This window comes from Entelurus aequoreus, linkage group LG20, assembly GCF_033978785.1.
Source record: "Entelurus aequoreus isolate RoL-2023_Sb linkage group LG20, RoL_Eaeq_v1.1, whole genome shotgun sequence".
NCBI lineage: Eukaryota > Metazoa > Chordata > Actinopteri > Syngnathiformes > Syngnathidae > Entelurus > Entelurus aequoreus.
In genome coordinates this window covers 37,944,684-37,966,463 of record NC_084750.1, presented here as the reverse complement: position 1 = coordinate 37,966,463, position 21,780 = coordinate 37,944,684, and the positions used below count along the sequence as shown (strand labels likewise).

Sequence of the window (21,780 nt, the reverse complement as noted above, 5' to 3'; positions counted from 1 at the left end):
TAAAAGTCAAGTCAATGAGGTGTTAGTGAATCAAATAGATCAGACATAATGCATCCATCTCATCAGTCAAACCAACCATTCATAACTTCCTCCTCAGGTTGTTTTTTCATCGGCGCGCACACAAATGTGCTAATTCCTTCCGGGTTTTACAACTTTAATCCGTAGGTGGAGAACAGGTCAGCAACTTAATGTTTTCCAACCTGGGTTGTGTTTCGTCCAGTTTAATCGGTTTGTTTTTTCCCTCTTGTACGATTAGTTTGTGCAGATCTGAACACTGCCTTTGAACTCGGGTATAACCAAAAACAATTCCCACTGTGACTCGACGAATGGACAATAGAAGTACTGTATATATGCAATTGACATGATGTGCATTTATTTGGCCGACAAGAGAGCTTTAAACTCTTATTTAAAAAAAGCTTTAAAGCCTTATTTAAAAATGAGGTTTTTGAACGTACTTCCGGTATTGGACTCATTTTCCTCCACATGCACGATTGCCAGGACAGATCACCTGGAAAGGCAGGTGTAATCTTCCTATCACAATAGAACATACAAGCCAGCTTTTTCTTTACACCTGGCAGTCTTCAATGTGGGCAAAATTCCCCAACCAATACCACCTGAGCTTCACCTCTCTTTACATTGCCTTCTCTTTCTATAACGTCCCTCTAATGCAGCACCCAAACCATTTTCTGAGCCTTGGACAGCATTTAAGTATCCCTCTGATGTCCTTCTCCTCTGACTGAAGCTCTACAAAAGTTGGCCAGAAACAAAGCAAGCACGTCATGGTGGCCTAGAGGCCAAGAGACGCAAACACGAGATGCATTCATGGACGTTTTCCAAAGACCAACGACCCACTGAAAAAGGGTCCAGTCGGGACCCACCATGCAGTGGAGAATCCTTGCTCTAAACCAGTGACTCTCAAACGGTGGTACTTGGGCTCTGTGTAGTGGTATGCCAAATATTCACTTAATTGAATATTCAAACACTGTGTTACTGTTCAAACTGTGTGTAATGTTTCAATGGCCAAAATATTAATGGATACTGCATATTGTATTTAATCCATATTGAGGCTTACAAAGCTACTGTATTTTATCCATCGAGGCATCTATACTTCTGCAGCAGCCTTAGCAGTGAAGCCCAGATTTCCCTCTCCCCAGCAACTTCGTCTAACTCCTCCCGGGGATCCCAAGGCGTTCTTAAGCCAGCTGGGAGACGTAGTCCCCCAATGTCTCCTGGGTCTTGACCGAGGCCTCCTTCCGTCCGGGAGGCGTGCGAGGGGCATCCTGACCAGATGCCCGGACCACCTCATCTGGCTCTTCTCGATGTGGAGGAGCAGCAGAGCTTCTCACCCTATCTCTCATTTTGGCCGCTTGTATCCAGGATCTTGTCCTTTCGGTCATAACCCAAAGCTCATGACCATAGGTGGGGATGGGAATGTATATTAAACGATACATTGAGAGCTTTGCCTTCCGGCTTAGCTCCCTTTTCACCAAGACGGACCAATACAGGGTCCAAATCACTGCAGACGACGCACCGATCCTCTTCCCTCACTCGTAAACGAGAAGACTCCAAGCTACTTGAACTCCTCAACTTGGGGCAAGATCCCCACACTTTTTCGGGCCAGAACCATGGACTCGGACTGTATATTAATCTTGGTCATTATGGTGATGCTTGGAGAGCCAAATGTTTTCCGAGGTGGTACTTAGTTAAAAAAAAAGTTTGGGAACCACTGCCCTAAACAAGGCCTACTGAAACCCACTACTACCGACCACGCAGTCTGATAGCTTATATATCAATGATGAAATCTTAACATTGCAACACATGCCAATACGGCCGGGTTAACTTATAAAGTGCAATTTTAAATTTCCCGCTAAACTTACGGTTGAAAACGTCTATGTATGATGACGTATGCGTGTGACGTCAATCGTTGAAACGGAAGTATTGGTACCCCATTGAATCCAATACAAAAAAGCTCTGTTTTCATCTCAAAATTCCACAGTATTCTGGACATCTGTGTTGGTGAATCTTTTGCAATTTGTTTACTGAACAATGAAGACTGCAAAGAAGAAAGTTGTAGGTGGGATCGGTGTATTAGCGGCTGGCTGTAGCAACACAACCAGGAGGACTTTGACTTGGATAGCAGACGCACAAGCCAACGCTAGCCGACGCTAGCCGCCGACCGCACGGATGATCGGGTGAAGTCCTTCGTCCTTCCGTCGATCGCTGGAACGCAGGTGAGCACGTGTGTTGATGAGCAGATGAGGGCTGGCTGGCGTAGGTGGAGCGCTAATGTTTTTATCATAGCTCTGTGAGGTCCCGTTGCTAAGTTAGCTTCAATGGCGTCGTTAGCAACAGCATTGTTAAGCTTTGCCAAGCTGGAAATTATTAACCGTGTATTTACATGTCCATGGTTTAATAGTATTGTTGATCTTCTGTCTATCCTTCCAGTCAGGGGCTTATTTCTTCTGTTTCTATCTGCAGTTAAGCACGATGCTATCACGTTATCTCCGTAACTAAAGTGCTTCGCCGATGTATTGTCGTGGAGATAAAAGTTACTGTGAATGTCCATTTTGCGTTCTCGACTCTCATTTTCAAGAGGATATAGTATCCGAGGTGGTTTAAAATACAAATCCGTGATCCACAATAGAAAAAGGAGAAAGTGTGGAATCCAATGAACCCTTGTACCTAAGTTACGGTCAGAGCGAAAAAAGATACGTCCTGCACTGCACTGTAGTCCTTCACTCTCACTTTCCTCATCCACAAATCTTTCATCCTCGCTCAAATTAATGGGGTAATCTTCGCTTTCTCGGTCCGAATCTCTCTCGCTGCATTGTAAACAATGGGAAAATGTGAAGAGTCCTTCCTCTGGTGACGTCACGCTACTTCCGGTATAGGCAAGGCTTTTTTTTTATCAGCGACCAAAAGTTGCGACCTTTATCGTCGTTGTTCTCTACTAAATCCTTTCAGCAAAAATATGGCAATATCGCGAAATGATCAAGTATGACACATAGAATAGATCTGCTATTCCCGTTTAAATAAAACAATTTCATTTCAGTAGGCCTTTAAAGGTCCCACAAGGTCCCATTCTACACACATTTGGACAAATAGCTACAGCAAGAGGCCTACGACTGACCTGACAGGACATTGGTATGGTCTTCCAGATAGAACTAAGTCTTAAAAAGTATGGCATTACTTGTTTGTGTCACGATCAGAGATGCGTGTTTTGTGTGATTTTATTTGATCTCAAATAGGAGTCCAGTGGCCTCCATTCAACCTTTGCGGATTATATAAAAACCCTGTCATACAAATAAAAAGGAAAAAAATAATTCAACAAAGTGTCCATTATTTATTATTTTCCGGGAGTTGGCAACCATATTACAAACCCATCATAGCATCATAGCACATCAGCCCCCACATCTTAATAGGAGCCGAGTTCTTACTGCTTTCTGCAAATGACATTTGTGTTCATTGCCGTTTATCCGCCACACCCATGAGCCAAGGATGGAGCCGCTTGTCAGCATGTGAAACTTTTCAATCCGAATGTTTTCTCGAGTCTCAGCTGTGTGGCATGGAGTGCACTTCCTCAGGCTACACCCACGACACTGGTACTTAAGCTGGCTCTCCCCCCTTCCATCCTTTTCATCAGCCTGCTACAAGCAACTCAACAAAACACGACGCCTTTCCACAGGAAACCAGTAGGTTGTTGGACACAACAGAGTGGACACCCACTTGTGAAGAACCATGTCCGTGGAGACTTTAGCCACATTCTGCCTTCTTCTACTCATAATCTCATCGGTAAGTCGTTTTTATAATCAACATTGCAGGCATAGTTTGTAAGGTCAAAGCTACTTATAATACGTCATTCGGTGTAAACATCCTAAATGAAAGACCTTAAACTTGTAATCTATTCATCTACATACAGTAGGTAGCTGGAATCCCAATATTTCCTCAATATTATCTGTATATCTAAAATAGACAGAGTCAAAACATGGGTAGCATGAACTGCCACCAACCTTTATGCTTTATGCTGTTTATGTCTCCCTCTAGCGGCCATATTTGCAAGTGTTGAACCCCAACAGTACACTTTAATGTTTGGATGACAGGTGTTTTGAAAGTCTGTTTTAAAAACTTTTTTTTCTGTAGCTGAGGCATCGTATTAGGCAATATTGGGTACAATTTCAGTAATATAATAGTAATAGAAATATTACTAATATAAAATATAAAAATTTTCCAGGTGTAAAACTGTCTGTTGATGTCAAACTAATGCTTTGTCAGCATTGTTGAGGTAAATACTGAATGTATATATACTTTTCAACATTGAAAGCTACCATATTTGGTGATTTTGGTATCGTAAAATTGATTTAAACATTTTTTTTTAATTTGATTTATACAACACTATAATTGAAGACACATTTAAAAGTGCCACACATAGTGGATGGTGTCTAAAGGAAAATAAAACCATTGTACTGCACAAGTGCCGGATTATTACAGGTTTGTTTGTATATTACCCAATGTTGATGCCAAATTGGTACCTTTTCCACATAACATAGGAAAACATTCAAATGCCTTTTTTTTTTTTTAGATTTGTTTACATGCAAATTGAACAGAATCGTAGTTTATATACTTCAATCATATAAATAGAAGTATAACTGACTGATTATTTCACCAATATGAAATAAAATCAACAAGAAATTGTCATTAATTATCATAGCAAAACATACAGAGCTCGGAAAATGTGCAAAATAATTGCATAACCCTGTATGACTCAAATAGAAAAACGAATGTAAAACATTTCTCTTTTCACCACTCAGATGTTGTTAAAGGAGGTCTCGGATGCAGAAAATCTTTGTAAGGTTGTACATAAATGTGGTAATATTGCAATGTTGGTCCTGCGTGTGGCACGGTGGAGATGTGGTGTCAAGATGAGGTGGACTGAAATGTGGCTCAAAAATGGTTACCGTATTTTCCCGACCATAGGGCGCACCGGATAATAAGGCGCACTGCCGATGAATGGTCTATTTTTGATCTTTTTTCATATATAGGGGGCACCGGATTATAGGGCGTATTGAAGAAGTCATCCATCCATCCATTTTCTACCGCTTATTCCCTTTGGGGTCGCGGGGGGGCGCTGGAGCCTATCTGAGCTACAATCGGGCGGAAGGCAGGGTACACCCTGGACAAGTCGCCACCTCATCGCAGTTGAAGAAGTCATATTATTATAATTTTTTCTAAATGTAAAACACTTCCTTGTGGTCTACCTAACATGTAATGGTGGTTCTTTGGTCAAAAATGTTGCATAGGTTATGTTTTACAGATCATCTTCAAGCCGCTTTCTGACAGTCGCTTCCGGATGCGCCCTTTTGTGGCCGGTCTTATTTACGTGGCTCACCCTCGGCAGCGTCTTCTTCCCGTCATCTTTGTTGTAGCGGTGTAGCGTGCAAGGACGGGACATTCAGACGTTACTTAAATCAATAACAGAGCAGCATCTCCTCATCCGGAAACAACAACACTGGAAATGTGTCCTGTGAAAAACCGTCCGACCGAAACTCTCTAATAACCAAAGTTCCTTGGGTGAATAATGTAAACTCACTACACCGGTATGTTTTAGCGCTTTCATGGCGAGTTTACTGACGGATATAACTAAGAACTTTACAGTACTTTATATTAGAAATGGCAACAGCGGAGGATGAATGTCCCATAACAAGAAGATAGAGAAAAAGAAGAAGCTTATCGACTACGGCGTCGTCACGGACTACAAAGGCGGACGCGCGCAATTTTTCAGGATTTATGCAGATCCCAAATACAGATCAGCAGGTACCAGAAGGTAAGAAAAGTTGCTTTTGCATAATATTGCGAAACAAAACACCAGGTAATATGCCTTGCCTTATACACACACCATAATTATACTCGTATGTTGAAGCACATCAAGCGGTGCGGCTTCATAGCTTACCAAAGTCGTACTAAAATATTTTGATAGATTTTTGAGCGCCGTGTGTAATGTTCTATATTTTCAATGGAACATAAAAAATGTTGGTGTTGTTTACTTGAGTCATATTGCCATCATAGTGCTGTCTACACTTATCTCTTATGTTTGACTGCCATCTACTGGTCACACTTATCATTACACCATCTACCCAGTAAAATAGTTTCAAGGTCGGTAAGCAAAACCAGAATTATTTCGTACATTAGGCGCACCGGGTTATAAGGCGCACTGTCAAGTTTTGAGGGAAAAAAGGGATTTTAAGTGTGCCCTATAGTCCGGAAAATACGGTAATCCAAAATACCTGTATAACTCAGGATCCCGGAAAAGTAGAACTGCTCGAAGCACATGGGGGACAAAACACAAGACAACTAGAAGCAGATCATGACATCATTGTACATGGACCCACAGTCAGAACAAATATATTGATCAGCCAAGTTAGTTTGACCTTTCCTGTTAAAACACTGTAACAGTAATCATAAATAATAATAATCTACCAAAGTCATATTTTTAATGACTAATCTAAGACGGAATTAAATCTCCAGGACAGACACAGGATACGCCGGGAAAAACCTACATAGGGGGGAGAAGACGACAATGACTACTGTTCAAAAACAAGTGTGTAGTGGGCATGTAGCCTTGTAGTTTCAGGCCGAGCACCCACGTGGGATTGATGGCAAATTCTTTCTCACCACCAGGCAAAAACCGCACATGCTCAGAAAAGTAGCGTCAGATTTACCGCCCGTCCGAGCACCCACTGGCAGAAATGTAGATCGGCGCCTATGTGTATGTATGTATGTATATAAACCGACCGCATCCAAGTCAAAACGTTTGGATACCCCTGCCCTGGATTATAAATCAGGCAGGTGAAAAAAAACACCTTACCTAATTTCCTCATGCACCCGTCACATGACTATTTCCAGCCTGCACACAAGTCACTGGTCTGGACACAGGTGGCAACTAATATTCGTGTCAAAGATAGCTGAATGTGCGTCGAAGCTCAGAGGTTTTGCCACTCAAGCCGCGATTATCCTCAACCCTGACTGGCAGGTTCCTAAAGCACTTCCTAATACACTGTCAAACATCTCGCAGCCTGTTTAGAAGCAAACAAAACAAAGACGCACACATTTGGAAATGTTATACACTACCGTTCAAAAGTTTGGGGTCACCCAAACAATTTTTTCATTTCTAAGAACAAGAATAGACTGTCGAGTTTCAGATGAAAGTTCTCTTTTTCAGGCCATTTTGAGCGTTTAATTGACCCCACAAATGCGATGCTCCAGAAACTCAATCTGCTCAAAGGAAGGTCAGTTCTGTAGCTTCTGTAACGAGCTAAACTGTTTTCAGATGTCTGAACATGATTGCACAAGGGTTTTATAATCATCAATTAGCCTTCTGAGCCAATGAGCAAACACATTGTACCATTAGAACACTGGAGTGATAGTTACTGGAAATGGGCCTCTATACACCTATGTAGATATTGCACCAAAAACCAGACATTTGCAGCTAAAATAGTCATTTACCACATTAGCAATGTATAGAGTGTATTTCTTTAAAGTTAAGACTAGTTTAAAGTTATCTTCATTGAAAAGTACAGTGCTTTTCCTTCAAAAATAAGGACATTTCAATGTGACCCCAAACTTTTGAACGGTAGTGTATATCCTTTGATTCGCTGGGGAGTTTTTGTCTGTCCGTCTGTTGAGTGACCCGATTTACCATGAATTCAGGATTTTTCTTTTTTAAAGGATTCTTTAACATTGATTGAAAGGGCCAGGAGGATGTCTGCTCTCTCCAAGTGCTTTTCCGGTTCATACTTTTTTTTTCCCTTTTATACAGCTAAATCTGACATTAGTTGTGTTTGTTGCAGACAGTGGCCCAGGATTGCCCCCAACCTTGTGCCTGCCCTGCAGACCACCCTCCCTGCCCAGTAGGAACCAGCTTGGTGCTGGATGGATGTGGTTGCTGTAAAGTGTGTGCCAGGCAGTTTGGCGAGCCCTGCACCTCGTTGGAGCCCTGTGACCACCACAAGGAGCTCTACTGTGACTACGCACTGCTGAGTGACACTGACACTGGCATCTGCATGGGTAACACACTCTATATATTCATCTACAGCTGCAATCAGAAGTTACCAAATGCTCGGGATCAATTCTAGGACCAGAGCTTTAGGGGTTCTCAGCACACAATAATTTACTACACATACAAAATTGAATTTGTCCCGATAATTGCCTCCAACACAGGTCAGGGCCGACGCTCGTAGATAGTGAAGCAGTTTAATATTCATGATACCAAAACTCTTCATGTCTATGGGGAACGCCGAAGACTCGCAAGTCATTGCTTCGTGAATTGTGACAGAAAAAGTAGCCAGTCAAGAAGCTACAGTAAAAAAAAGCAATGTGGCTACCTTATTGAAAACTTACCAAGCTCTATGGTTGTACGGTATACCGGTGTTAGTATAGTACCGCGATACTAATGAATAATTTTCGGTACTATACCGCCTCTTGAAGGTACCGGTCCGCCATACCCCCCGCGCCCCCGTCATCGTCACGTCGTGTCATTGCTGGTATACGAGCAGACGAGCATGTTCGGCGGCGCAGAATCACGGAGTACTTACAAGCAGACACAGTGTGTAGACAGAAAAGGGAGAGCGGACGCATTTTGGCTTAAAAACTAACGATAAAGGTGAAGTTATAACTCTGAAACGCCCTCAGGAAGAGGTGCTTTAAGACATGGCTAGCTAGCTAGCGGCTAAAGTCCAGCCCCAGTCGGCAGTGTTTTAGCTTCTTCTAAATCACTAATCCTCGCCTCCATAGCGACAAATAAAGTACGTTTCTTACAAGTGTCATCCCTGCAGGACGAGGAATAGCTAAACATGTTTCACTACACACCGTAGCTCGCCGGCGTCAAAATGTAAACAAACGCCATGGGTGGATCTACACCTAACATCCACTGTAATGATATCAAGTACAGGCACATATCTAGTCGATACTACTATGATTACGTCGATATTTTTTGGCGTCACAACATCTTCTATCGTTTAAAAAAAATGTATATTATGTTTATAAACTCAGGAAATATGTCCCTGGACACATGAGGACTTTGAATATGACCAATGTATGATCCTGTAACGACTTGGTATCAAATTGATACCCAAATTTGTGTTATCATCCCAAACTAATGTCAAGTATCAAACAACAGAATAATAAGTGATTATTACATTTTAACAGAAGTGTAGATAGAACATGTTGAAAGAGAAAGTATGCAGATATTAAGGGTAAATAAACAAGTAGATTAATAATACATTTTATACCACTTGTCCATAATAATTTTGACTAAATAATACAATATGTTACTGCATATTTCAGGTTCAAACACTGATGACAACTATTAAACAAGACAAGAAGCAAGGAATTAAACAGAGACAGAATTAAATTTGGCTCACTTGAGGAGAAACGCGTACACCTGTACCCTTGGACAGTGTCACCAGGCTCTGACGAAAGATTGTACGCCTCCTCTTTTATTTGGACTTTCCCTGATTACATGGCAACAGCTGTTTCTAAAGGGACGGGGGTCGTAAACAGCCATCGCCTTTGATTACAAAACAGTTCAAAGAAACGGTCGTAAAACAGTTCAAAGAAAAGGTCACCTGGAGGGGAGTCTGGTCCTGTTTCCTTTCCGCTTTGTAGTTCTCGGGTCAAGACAAAATCTTTCTGTGGATTACAACACATCAAAGAAACAGAACACCTTCATGTTGCTTCCCATCCTACACAGTGGAGTTTTACAAGCCTTTTTCTTGGTAGGATCAAAGAAAAGCTTTTGTCTTCTCGCCGGGAGCTCATGGCAACACAAAGTTTTGTGATAACGTAGACACAATTATTCTGACAGCATACGTCAGCAGCTAAATTAGGAGCCTTTGTTTGTGTACTTACTAATAAAAGAGAAGTTGTCTTGTATGTTCACTATTTTATTTAAGGACAAACTTGCAATAAGAAACATATGTTTAATGTTCCGTACGATTTGTTGTTAAAATAAAAACAATAATGCAATTTTTTGTGGTCCCCTTTATTTAGAGAAGTACATGACAAGTACCGAAAAATATCAAAATTATTTTGGGACCGGTACCAAAATTGGTGTCGGGACAACACTATTGCAGAGTAGATTATAAAGTCTGTGTTCACGGCGTGAACACCACACCATCTCCATTACTTTTGTTAAGGGGAGGGATTGTAAGCATGCGCAACTGACCTCCTTCCTCCTTCCACTCCCCCACTGCTCGTGTAATGGCCAGTGAGGCAAAAACCATACACACAACCCTCCTCCCAGTGTTCACCATATTCTCTCATTGGTGGTTGGGGAGTCACAGACCTCTGTTTTCACTCTGTTGAGGATTTTTGCTTGAAGAGACACTCCCACTCTTGTTCAGGCAGGGACTACGAATTTCGTGTAGCTTGAGTCCCTCAGTCTGCTCTTTAATCCTGCAGAGTCTAACGTGTTGCTGTTTATAAGGCTGTTAAGAACGGCGGTTCCTCCATCAGCCAGAGAGATGGAACGGTTTCGTTGACCCTCAAGAAGCTCAGTAGCTCGTAGGCCTTCAATACCAAGGAGTTAAATGGTGTTTGTCCTGATAGATCTAATTTATGGGGTGTTGTCAAAAAGAGCTGCCGATTGTAGCCCAGTCTGCCAGGTCTTTTTTGCAAAGTCCTGGCATTGCCGTGCAGTGTCATGCCAGCTTTACAAAGACGAAAGAAAGCCATCTTTGCTTGGATGTCCACCAGCCCCTGTCCTCCCTCTTTGACCGGTAAGTGCAGGACAGCGGAGCGGATCCAGTGCTGTCCTGACCAAAATAAGTCCAAGATGGTTTTCTGAATAGTCATGACCAGGGCTACAGGTGGAGTTAGGACAGTGAGTTTCTGCCAGAGAGTCGAGACGACCAAGTTATTGATAAACAAAACTCTACCCCTATAAGACAGGTGAGGTCAGCCACCATTTCCAGTTCTTTACACTAAAACACGCATCTCCCGTACACTAAAGTAATGTCCGATCATTACCTTATAAAATTTTATAAAATTCGAAGTTCTGACTCATTGTCAACAAACTATTAATAATAATAATAACTACTATAGCAGCCGCAACATTAATGCTGCCACAACGACGACTCTTGCTGACCTAGTGCCTTCGGTAATGGCACCATTCCCAAATTATGTCGGCTCTATTGATAACCTCACTAACAACTTTAACGACGCCCTGCGCGACACCATTGATAGTGTAGCACCACTAAAGCGAAAAAGGGCCCCTAAAAGGCGTACTCCATGGTTTACAGAAGAAACTAAAGCCCATAAATTATCATGTAGAAAGCTGGAACGCAAATGGCGTGCGACTAAACTTGAGGTTTTCCATCAAGCTTGGAGTGATAGTTTAATAACTTATAAACGCATGCTTACCTCAGCTAAAGCTAAATATTACTCAAATCTCATCCACCTCAACAAAAATGATCCTAAATTTTTGTTTAGTACAGTAGCATCGTTAACCCAACAAGGGACTCCTCCCAGTAGCTCCACCCACTCAGCAGATGACTTTATGAATTTCTTTAATAAGAAAATTGAAGTCATTAGAAAAGAGATTAAAGACAATGCATCTCAGCTACAACTCGGTTCTATTAACACAGATACGACTGTATATACGACGGACACCGCCCTCCAAAATAGTTTCTCTCTCTTTGATGAAATATCATTGGAGAAATTGTTAAAATGTGTAAATGGGACAAAACAAACAACATGTTTACTTGACCCAATTCCTGGGAAACTTATTAAGGAACTTTTTGTATTAGTAGGTCCATCAGTGTTAAATATTATAAACTTATCACTTTCCTCTGGCCCTGTTCCCCTAGCATTCAAAAAAGCGGTTATTCATCCTCTACTCAAAAGACCTAACCTCGATCCTGATCTCTTGGTAAACTACCGGCCGGTGTCCCACCTTCCGTTTATCTCGAAAATCCTCGAAAAAATTGTTGCACAGCAGCTAAATGAACACTTAGCGTCTAACAATCTCTGTGAACCTTTTCAATCCAGTTTCAGGGCAAATCACTCTACGGAGACAGCCCTCGCAAAAATGACTAATGATCTATTGCTAACGATGGATTCTGATGCGTCATCTATGTTGCTGCTTCTTGATCTTAGCGCCGCTTTCGATACTGTTGATCATAATATTTTATTAGAGCGTATCAAAACGCGTATTGGGATGTCAGACTTAGCCTTGTCTTGGTTTAACTCTTATCTTACTGACAGGATGCAGTGTGTCTCCCATAACAATGTGACCTCGGACTATGTTAAGGTAACGTGCAGAGTTCCCCAGGGTTCGGTTCTTGGCCCTGCACTCTTTAGTATTTACATGCTGCCGCTAGGTGACATCATACGCAAATACGGTGTTAGCTTTCACTGTTATGCTGATGACACTCAACTCTACATGCCCCTAAAGCTGACCAACACGCCGGATTGTAGTCAGCTGGAGGCGTGTCTTAATGAAATTAAACAATGGATGTCCACTAACTTTTTGCAACTCAACGCTAAGAAAACGGAAATGCTGATTATCGGTCCTGCTCAACACCGACATCTATTTAATAATACCACCTTAACATTTGACAACCAAACAATTAAACAAGGCGACTCAGTAAAGAATCTAGGTATTATCTTTGACCCAACTCTCTCGTTTGAGTCACACATTAAGAGTGTTACTAAAACGGCCTTCTTTCATCTCCGTAATATCGCTAAAATTCGTTCCATTTTGTCCACAAGCGACGATGAGATCATTATCCATGCGTTCGTTACATCTCGTCTCGATTACTGTAACGTATTATTTTCGGGCCTCCCTATGTCTAGCATTAAAAGATTACAGTTGGTACAAAATGCGGCTGCTAGACTTTTGACAAAAACAAGAAAGTTTGATCATATTACGCCTATACTGGCTCACTTGCACTGGCTTCCTGTGCACTTAAGATGCGACTTTAAGGTTTTATTACTTACGTATAAAATACTACACGGTCAAGCTCCTGCCTATCTTGCCGATTGTATTGTACCATATGTCCCGACAAGAAATCTGCGTTCAAAGAACTCCGACTTATTAGTCATTCCCAGAGCCCAAAAAAAGTCTGCGGGCTATAGAGTGTTTTCTATTCGGGCTCCAATACTATGGAATGCCCTCCCGGTAAAAGTTAGAGATGCTACCTCAGTAGAAGCATTTAAGTCCCATCTTAAAACTCATTTGTATACTCTAGCCTTTAAATAGACTCCCTTTTTAGACCAGTTGATCTGCCGTTTCTTTTCTTTTCTTTTCTCCTCTGCTCCCCTCTCCCTTATGGAGGGGGAGTTGCACAGGTCCGGTGGCCACGGATGAAGTGCTGGTTGTCCAGAGTCGGGACCAGGGGTGGACCGCTAGCCTGTGCATCGGTTGGGGACATCTCTACGCTGCTGACCCGTCTCCGCTCGGGATGGTTCCTGCTGGCCCCACTATGGACTGGACTTTCGCTGATGTGTTGGATCCGCTGTGGACTGGACTTTCACAATATTATGTCAGACCCACTCGACATCCATTGCTTTTGGTCTCCCCTAGAGGGGGGGTTACCCACATATGCGGTCCTTTTCAAGGTTTCTCATAGTCATTCAAATTGACGTCCCACTGGGGTGAGTTTTCCTTGCCCGTATGTGGGCTCTGTACAGAGGATGTCGTTGTGGCTTGTACAGCCCTTTGAGACACTTGTGATTTAGGGCTATATAAATAAACATTGATTGATTGATTGAAAAGAACCCTTCCCCGAAACAATGCCTGAAAATGTAAGCCCTTCTTTTTCCCCATTCAAGACCCCTGGGAGAGTGGGCACAGACTTATTCGCCTACTCACCAACCAACAGTGCCTTGTTCTTTGCCCAGTTTACTTTGGCAGATGTAGACATTTCAAGCAGCAGACATCTTGTTGTCATCCTGTAGTATCAGAATCAGAATCAGAATCAGAATAGTTTTAATTCCTATTGTTCGAGAACGGGTTCACAAACTAGGAATTTTTCTTGGTGCAATGGTGCAACATAAAACACATATAACACAGATTTGGTAATATAGGAATGTCATCTGCTTATGCAGTGATCTTAGGTGGATGGTGGGGATTCAGGGTTGTTCCTGGTACGACTGGACTTGCCAGTCTTTTTCTGTGTGTGCAAAAAAATAGGTTCAATAGCCAGGCTGTATCGCTGACATGAGATCAGACAGCCCTGTCTGCTGCCAGGCTGCACAGCTATTGGCCTACCTAGTCCTTGTACAATTTTTAACAGGCACTGTGCTCCCTTGTTTTTTTGTGGTGTACATTTGTTCATAGTTCGTTGTAATGTGGTGGTGGTACAGACCATTAAATGTATTTTCCTTCCTCTTCGGGAAGATTGTCAAGGGAGAAGTGATTGGACCTGTTTTGGGAGTTCTGCCAAATGTTTTCTGTTTAGGGCTCTGTTTCAGCAGCAAATATTGATCTCTTGAGCCTACCTGAAAACAGTATCTGCGGTCTTTATTATTGGCGCGATCTTGAGTGCACATAAGTTTGTCGGCCTTTAGCATTGCCTTTTGCACACTTCTCTTGTTGAGTGAAGGGATTTTCGCCATCTTTTCAATTGATTGTTTCATGGCGCTGTGATCCAAGAGTTGCACAGATATTTAAGGTATGGACATACTGAACCCTGCTGAAATGTCTTGAGGATGGTTTCTTTTGTGTGCCATTTAGTTCCTGCAAGACTCTGCATGATCTTTAGTCACCCTCTGACTTTTCCTTCTGCCTTTGTGATGTATTACTTCCAGGTCATTATTTTGTCAAAACTAACACCCAGATACATTTGCTGAACTTCAATCTAAGTTAGTGTTTCCATACTGCAACAGGCCACCAATTCATCTGCTTAAAGCGCAACATGGACTCCTCTGGCAGGCTCTGCTACAATATCATATAAACAAAAAAGACGAGAAAACGTAGATCCTGGAAAGTATCCCCTACAAGTTGTGAGAGATGGGTTGTTTGGTTTCTGCACTTCTGTACTGTGAGAAGTCAGCTTACTCAGGGGTAATGATGATGATGTCTGTATCAAAATCATGCTAGAGGAGCAGGTTGATAATGCTTTCAATGGTGCTAGAAGGAAACCGGGTAAAACTGGTAGGGTGGTAGTTTGGGGCCCTTTTCATGTTTTTGCCACATTTTAAGATCGGAATCATAGTGGCTTCTCTCCAACACTGAGATACCTCCCCTAATTTCCAGTAAACAAAGTGTTGAAGCATCTGTTTGGGAACAATGTGCGGACCTGATCATTTCTTCTTTTTTAGGTTTTTTTTATCATTATTACATTTGTCATTTGTTATGTCATACAAAATTACGCATTAGAAATATTCTCAGAGAATTCAAACAAATTTATGCTCATAGACTTCGTCAGAGTCACCCACTTAATCTCGTTCACAAAAAAGATTCTAATTCGGTGTTGTGCATGCATTTTTTATTCAAGCGAAACGACAACAGCCCGAGGTGTATTGTACGTGAGTTCCTGTTATTGTGGCATTGCAAGGTAACCTACAAATCTCTAGGTACACTATGATGAAATCGTACAAGGCAAAGGCAAGAAACAAAAAAGACTTCAATAGCAGCTTGACATGGTGATCTAGTCAATGATAGTTGAATTGCACATTTTTAAATGCAAGATTGCGTGCAGAAGTGCAGATGTTATACTTTGTGCTATACCCTGTCTCAAAGGGATGTACAAACCACAATGACATCCTCTGATCTGATCCCACATCAGGGAAAGAAAGAACTCAATCCAATGGGAACAATGTGAAACCTTAAAAGGCACAGCAGATGTGGGGACCCCCCTCCAGGTGACCGGTGCATTGGATGCCGAGGGTATACCGTTAATAATGTGAGAGTCCAGACAATGGTGAGGCCAGCAGGGGATTCTCTTGCACGTAGACAAGTCAGCAGCGCAGAGACATCACCAACTGATGCACAGAGGATTGGTCCATCACGGGTCCAGACTTGGAACAGCTAGCACTTCCTCTGTGGAAACTGATCCATGGCCACCTAAAAACTTCTCCATGTAGGAGAGGAGGGGCAGAGCAGAAAAGAGAGAGGGCAGATCAAGTAATCTAACAAATGGGTCTATATAAAGGGTAGGGTATATAAATGAGTTTTAAGACGGTACTTAAATGATATGTGCATCCTTTAGTAGACGCTTTACTGGTTGAGATCTACAATGGCCACTGCCTTCATTAAGAGTATTGCGAATGATCAATTATCAATGGTTTCTATCTGTTTGCCCACAGCTCAAGATGGTCAACCATGTGATCTGGGTGGCGTCATCTACCACAGTGGAGAGTCCTTCCAACCCAGCTGTAAACACCAATGCGTATGCATGAACGGCGAGATTGGTTGCGTGGCCACATGTCCCAGTAAGGTCCGGGTGCCCTCCCCTGATTGTCCATACCCTCGCTCCATCCAAATTCCAGGAAAGTGCTGTGAAGAGTGGGTGTGTGACCATACGCCACAAGACTACCACTACCAGTCAGTGATGGGCGGTCAGTTCTATCTGTGTCATGTTTATAACATCATACACAAAAGCAGCATGTATTACAACTCAATCACTCATTTGATTTCAAAATGTGGATTATTATCCAGACTATATTAGGATTAGAATGATTAAAATGTATATCCATATTTGTTTAACACAAATTTGTTTTCTGAATAATTTATGTTTAATCATTAATGCACAACATATACTATGTGAGAACAAGATGCATTTATAAATGTTATCTCTTCTATAGTACAGATTGCATTAGCCAAATACAGTGGGACCTTGTGCATTTGATTATATATTTGATAAAAAAAGATTTTCTAAAAATAAAACATCCTGTGTCATTGCAGAGCCTTCTCAGGTCCATCCTCTACCCTCCTTACAGCCAATCTCAGGCATCACTGAAGTGTCCCTTCCTGCGCTACAAACGGAGAGTCCCAGAGATAACTGTATAGTCCAAACAACGGAGTGGAGTGAGTGCTCTGCCACATGTGGCATGGGGGTGTCATCCCGCATCACCAACGATAACCATCGCTGTCAGCTGGAAAGACAGACCAGAATATGTATAATCAGAACCTGCAACAGCCAGCAGGAGAAAGAAATTAAGGTTTGCAATTTTTTTGTTTTCTTTTTACAAAGTTTCTATGATCAAATCTTGACTTTAACCTTTTAGAGTGGAAGGTGCATTGTACCTTCTCAGGTTTTCTCAAGCACTTTGGTGGAATAGGCTTCAGCTCATCTTTGACCATAAACAAGATAACAATAAATTAATGTATGTTTGTGTTAGGGTTGTACGGTATACCGGTATTAGTATAGTACCGCGATACTAACGGATAATTTCGGTACTATACAGCCTCTGAAACGTACCGGTCCCGCACGACGACAACAACAACAGATCAGCATCCGCAAATACGATATGTACAAATAAGAAGCAATTAGTGAAGTAAATATTATAACACAGAAATGACAATGAACGTTATTGCACTACAAATTGAGCAATACAAATACTAATACAAATAGCACTACTACTGAATAATAACAATAATGACCTCTAATATCAACAAAACAATTATTTCAAATGCAACAATACATACATGTAATGATAACTTAAATTACAGAAGAAAGCAGATAAATGGACGGGAAGTAAGAGAAGCCAACTATATTAACCTTGTAGATTGTTATAGTAACAATAGGTTAAGCTTTGTCAGTGTGCCGTGTTTTACCCAGTTTCCCCTAGGGGAACAACGTTAATATGTTTGATGAAACGTGATTGAATGCATGAGTGTATGTAAAGGGGAACTGCACTTTTTTTGGAATTTTGCCCTACGTTTTACAATCATTATGAAAGACATGATGACGAATGTACATTTTTTATGCATTCTAACTTGTAAAAAAAAAGTCAGCTTACAAAGGAGCCATTGGGAGGTGCTCTATTCCGCCCATAAAACTCAATAAATAACCATCCAAAAACTGCCATCAAAACTCCATTTACATTTTGTGACTTGAACTTTAGTGATATTGTTATTATAAGCGCTGACGCAGACAACCTATTTATATGTGGTTGTACAGTGAATGGACGTGTGTATCTATGTACCATGAGTGTGTATGTATGTACTTATTTCATTAGTTACATTAACACCGTACAGTCGAATCAGAATCAAGGAAATGAGAATTCAGAATTGTATTAGATGTTTTATTGTTGCTATGTCCTACTGTAATAATGTTTAACTCGATATTTCTATGTAAAATAAATAGAACTTACATAAATACATTAAATGAAACATTAGTTGTTAGAATAACTGTTATTTGGATTAAGGCAAAATTGTTTTATAAATATGTATACGCCTCTGTGGTTTGGATTATATTTTTGGGAGTGATGCAGATCCCAAACACTCAAAAACAGGTGCCAACAGGCAATAACTTTTCTTCGGGGTTTTGCATAATATGACCCCTTTTGAGAGGAGAACTGCACTTTTTTGGAATGTTGCCTATCATTCCCAATCCTTATGTAAGACAAAAACTAATGTGATCAAAAGTCTGCTTCCAATGGAGCCTATGGGAGTCGTTCTATTCTACCTATAAAATCTCTTAAAGCACGTAAACACCTTCAATAAGGTTTAAAATGTAATATTTACGTATTTGTCTCATTTTAAGCATACATGGCACATTCATTTCAAAAATGCATCAAGACGTTCGCTTTTAAACATCACTGTTTACTACTCACTGCAGACTTTATGAGAGCCAACAAACATGATAAAACATCACTTACTGTCCAATGTCTGCTGTCACTAGGATGCCGACTGATAGAATCTTGATTTCCCATTGGGTTTGATTATTGTTTAATGAGATGATAATTGTCTCTTCCACAGAGGGGTAAAAAATGTGTGCGCACACCGAAGACACAAACAGGGATGCGGTTCGAACTGTCAGGATGCTACACCACCAGAACATACAAACCAAAGTTCTGCGGTGTTTGTACGGACAACCGATGCTGCTCACCACACACCACCATCACTGCCGAGGTGAAGTTCCGATGCCCGGAGGGAGACGTCTTTAAGAAAAAAATGATGTTTATAAAGACTTGCTCCTGCCACTATGACTGCCCACGACCCAACGACATCTTTCTTGCGTCCAACACGCGGAGGATGATCGGAGACTACGACCACAGTATGTGATACTGGTCCTGAAAAGCTTTTGCACTCATGTTTCTTTTTGCCTCAACCTGACTCAACTAAAATGTAATCTTAAAGTAGCATAAATCATAATAATTCCTTTGAGATGATACTCTAAAAAGTACAATATTCAACAGAGGACAATACAGCTGGAAGACCTTTTTATGACACAGATTGTAGTGTGGAAGGCAGAAGCTAAATAGATGAGAATTTAGCACACATCGCCTTAATAAGTGAATCTGACAAGGGTTAGCACTGACTTCTAAGCCCCTCGGAATCTTAATTCTGCTCAGTGGCATTGTGGTTACATTGTCAGCCCTGAGATCGGTAGGTCGGGAGTTCAAAGCCCGACCGAGTCATACCAAAGACTATAAAAATGGGACCCGTTACCTCCCTGCTTGGCACTCAGCATCAAGGATTGGAATTGGGGGTTAAATCCCGAGCGCGGCCACCACTTCTGCTCACTGCTCCCCTCACCTCCCAGGGGGTGGGACCAGGGGATGGGTCAAATGCAGAGAGTAGTTTCACCACACGTAGTGTGTGTGTGACTATCGGTGGTACTTTTACTTAACTTTATACATGTAGTGGTACCTCGGTTTACGAGTTAAGGTCAAATCAACATTTGCCATTTAAATGAATTAAAACACCACTCTTTTAAAATGTAACATGCTTTTAAATATGAAAAACGGACTTCTAGATAACAAATTATATCACAAACAATACAATAGACTGTCCTACAAACAATTACAGTAGTTTTATTAAGTAATGTAATAATAATGTACAGCATTTGCCCTGGAGAGTTGAGTTCTATTATCTTCTGCAAGCTAGTCCATCAAAGGCACCAACAGCTTCTTAATATTCTCATGTTTAAATGTCGTTTAGAAATTATTGTACCGCCCTTGACTCACATTATTGAAACCTTTTATCGACTTCCTCTGCACAATTTTCAGAAGGGTGCTTCACCAAGTCGGCCACAGGCAAACCTCGAACAATGTTTTTGTGATGTTTTGTCAGAAGAATCAGGATTCTGACTTATTACGATTCGGAACCTATTCAAAATGAAAGAAGGTTGTTTTTTTTAGGGCATCTTTGGGCTTTATCGCTGTGCTTACCAGAGGTGTGGACTCGAGTCACATGACTTGGACTCGAGTCAGACTCGAGTCATGAATTTGATGACTTTAGACTCGACTTGACAAAATGTAAAGAGACTTGCAACTCGACTTAGACTTTAACATCAATGACTTGTGACTTCACTTGGACTTGAGCCTTTTGACTTGACATGACTTGCTACTTTCCCCAAAACCCAAAGCTTAAAAAGTTATTTGGGAGCGCTCCGTATCTTTCATTTTCTACGTGTCTGTCTGTCTATCAGCGTGTGTGCTGCCTGTCAGCGTGTGTGCTGTCAGTACAACAGCCAATCAAATTAAATCTACGTTGTTTTCATCACACAGCATTCATCCAATCAAATTGCAGGACAACCACCGAACAAGAGTTGTCAAACAATGCGGCAGAGAGAAACAATTATGCCAAAGTTGGTTTCGTTCGGGTATAAAAACTACGACTTGGTCAACAAAAAACGAATTGCCGTATGCAAATCACGCAGTTCGAATATTACAGACGCAGACACAACAACTTCCAACTTCGTTCGACATTTGAAGTTGCCCAAAGGGTAAGTTTTGAATGTAAGATAACGTTTATTGGCTAAGTAACATGACTTTTATTTGCTGTGTAGTTAAATCAGTGAGGCTGTAAACTCACTGCTAACGTTATAACCATAGACATGTTTTAAGGGTACGCAGCATTGAGCGCTACTGCCTATTGGCACAGACGAGACGCGGGGCCGCCATCTTGGAGTGGTGATCCGCTCCACTCAGTGCAATTCATTTGGCAGGAGCAATGAACTGTCAGCGCATTTAATTCATTTTACCTCACTGAATACCACTGATTTTCACGCAGTTTTTTGTCATACGTGTATCTATGATAACGGACACATGTTTTGGCAAGTTTTATTATTCATAGTTTGCTTAACAGTAATATAATATTCTTATACGCTATAAGTGACCAGACGTCCGAGATCAAAACTGGGAATATAATCCCAGAGAAGGGGGAAAAAACGGTAAGCTATTTTTAAATTGAAGAAACAATATGATTAGGTTATATATACATGCGTATATCCTACATAAACAATGTATGAATACATTAGATATCTATATATCTTAGGGACCTATAGACTGCAGCAGCAGAGAGTTTATTCTGTCTTGACACTTTGTATTGATATTTTCTATTACATTCTTCCCTTAAATGATCATGTTTACAGTGATTGTTATGTATGTCTTTTTTATGTATGTCGCTTTGGATAAAAGCGTCTGCCAAATACTTAAACATATATAAACACCTGAAAGTCTTTATATCAGCTAAAACCACCAATTTGTTTCACTACATTCAGAATAAAACCAAATGCTGTTTTACCCAACAATGTTAGTATTTGAATATTGTTACTTGAAGACTTATTCCTGGTTACAATTATACTGTTAAGAAAGTATTGTCTTATATTT

At 41.1% G+C, this 21,780-nt stretch overlaps 1 protein-coding gene across 1 annotated transcript; it reads left to right on the top strand.

Annotated features, from left to right (window-relative positions):
• Nucleotides 1-3,491: 3,491 nt before the first annotated feature.
• Nucleotides 3,492-20,318, top strand: LOC133635693 (CCN family member 2-like). Its single transcript, XM_062028934.1, has 5 exons — nucleotides 3,492-3,792; nucleotides 7,845-8,061; nucleotides 16,306-16,557; nucleotides 16,904-17,160; nucleotides 18,923-20,318. The coding sequence occupies exons 1-5, from the start codon at nucleotides 3,739-3,741 to the stop codon at nucleotides 19,226-19,228; spliced, it is 1,086 nt and encodes a 361-aa protein (XP_061884918.1). The 5' UTR covers nucleotides 3,492-3,738; the 3' UTR covers nucleotides 19,229-20,318.
• Nucleotides 20,319-21,780: the final 1,462 nt, after the last annotated feature.

What these genes read in the sequence shown, in the direction of transcription:
- LOC133635693 (XM_062028934.1), top strand. Translation starts at nt 3,739, where the DNA reads ATGTCCGTGGAGACTTTAGCCACATTCTGCCTTCTTCTACTCATAATC. An exon ending in TGACACTGGCATCTGCATGG is followed by an intron (nt 8,062 to 16,305) that starts GTAACACACTCT and finishes GTTTGCCCACAG; the next exon opens with CTCAAGATGGTCAACCATGT. An exon ending in CTACCAGTCAGTGATGGGCG is followed by an intron (nt 16,558 to 16,903) that starts GTCAGTTCTATC and finishes GTGTCATTGCAG; the next exon opens with AGCCTTCTCAGGTCCATCCT.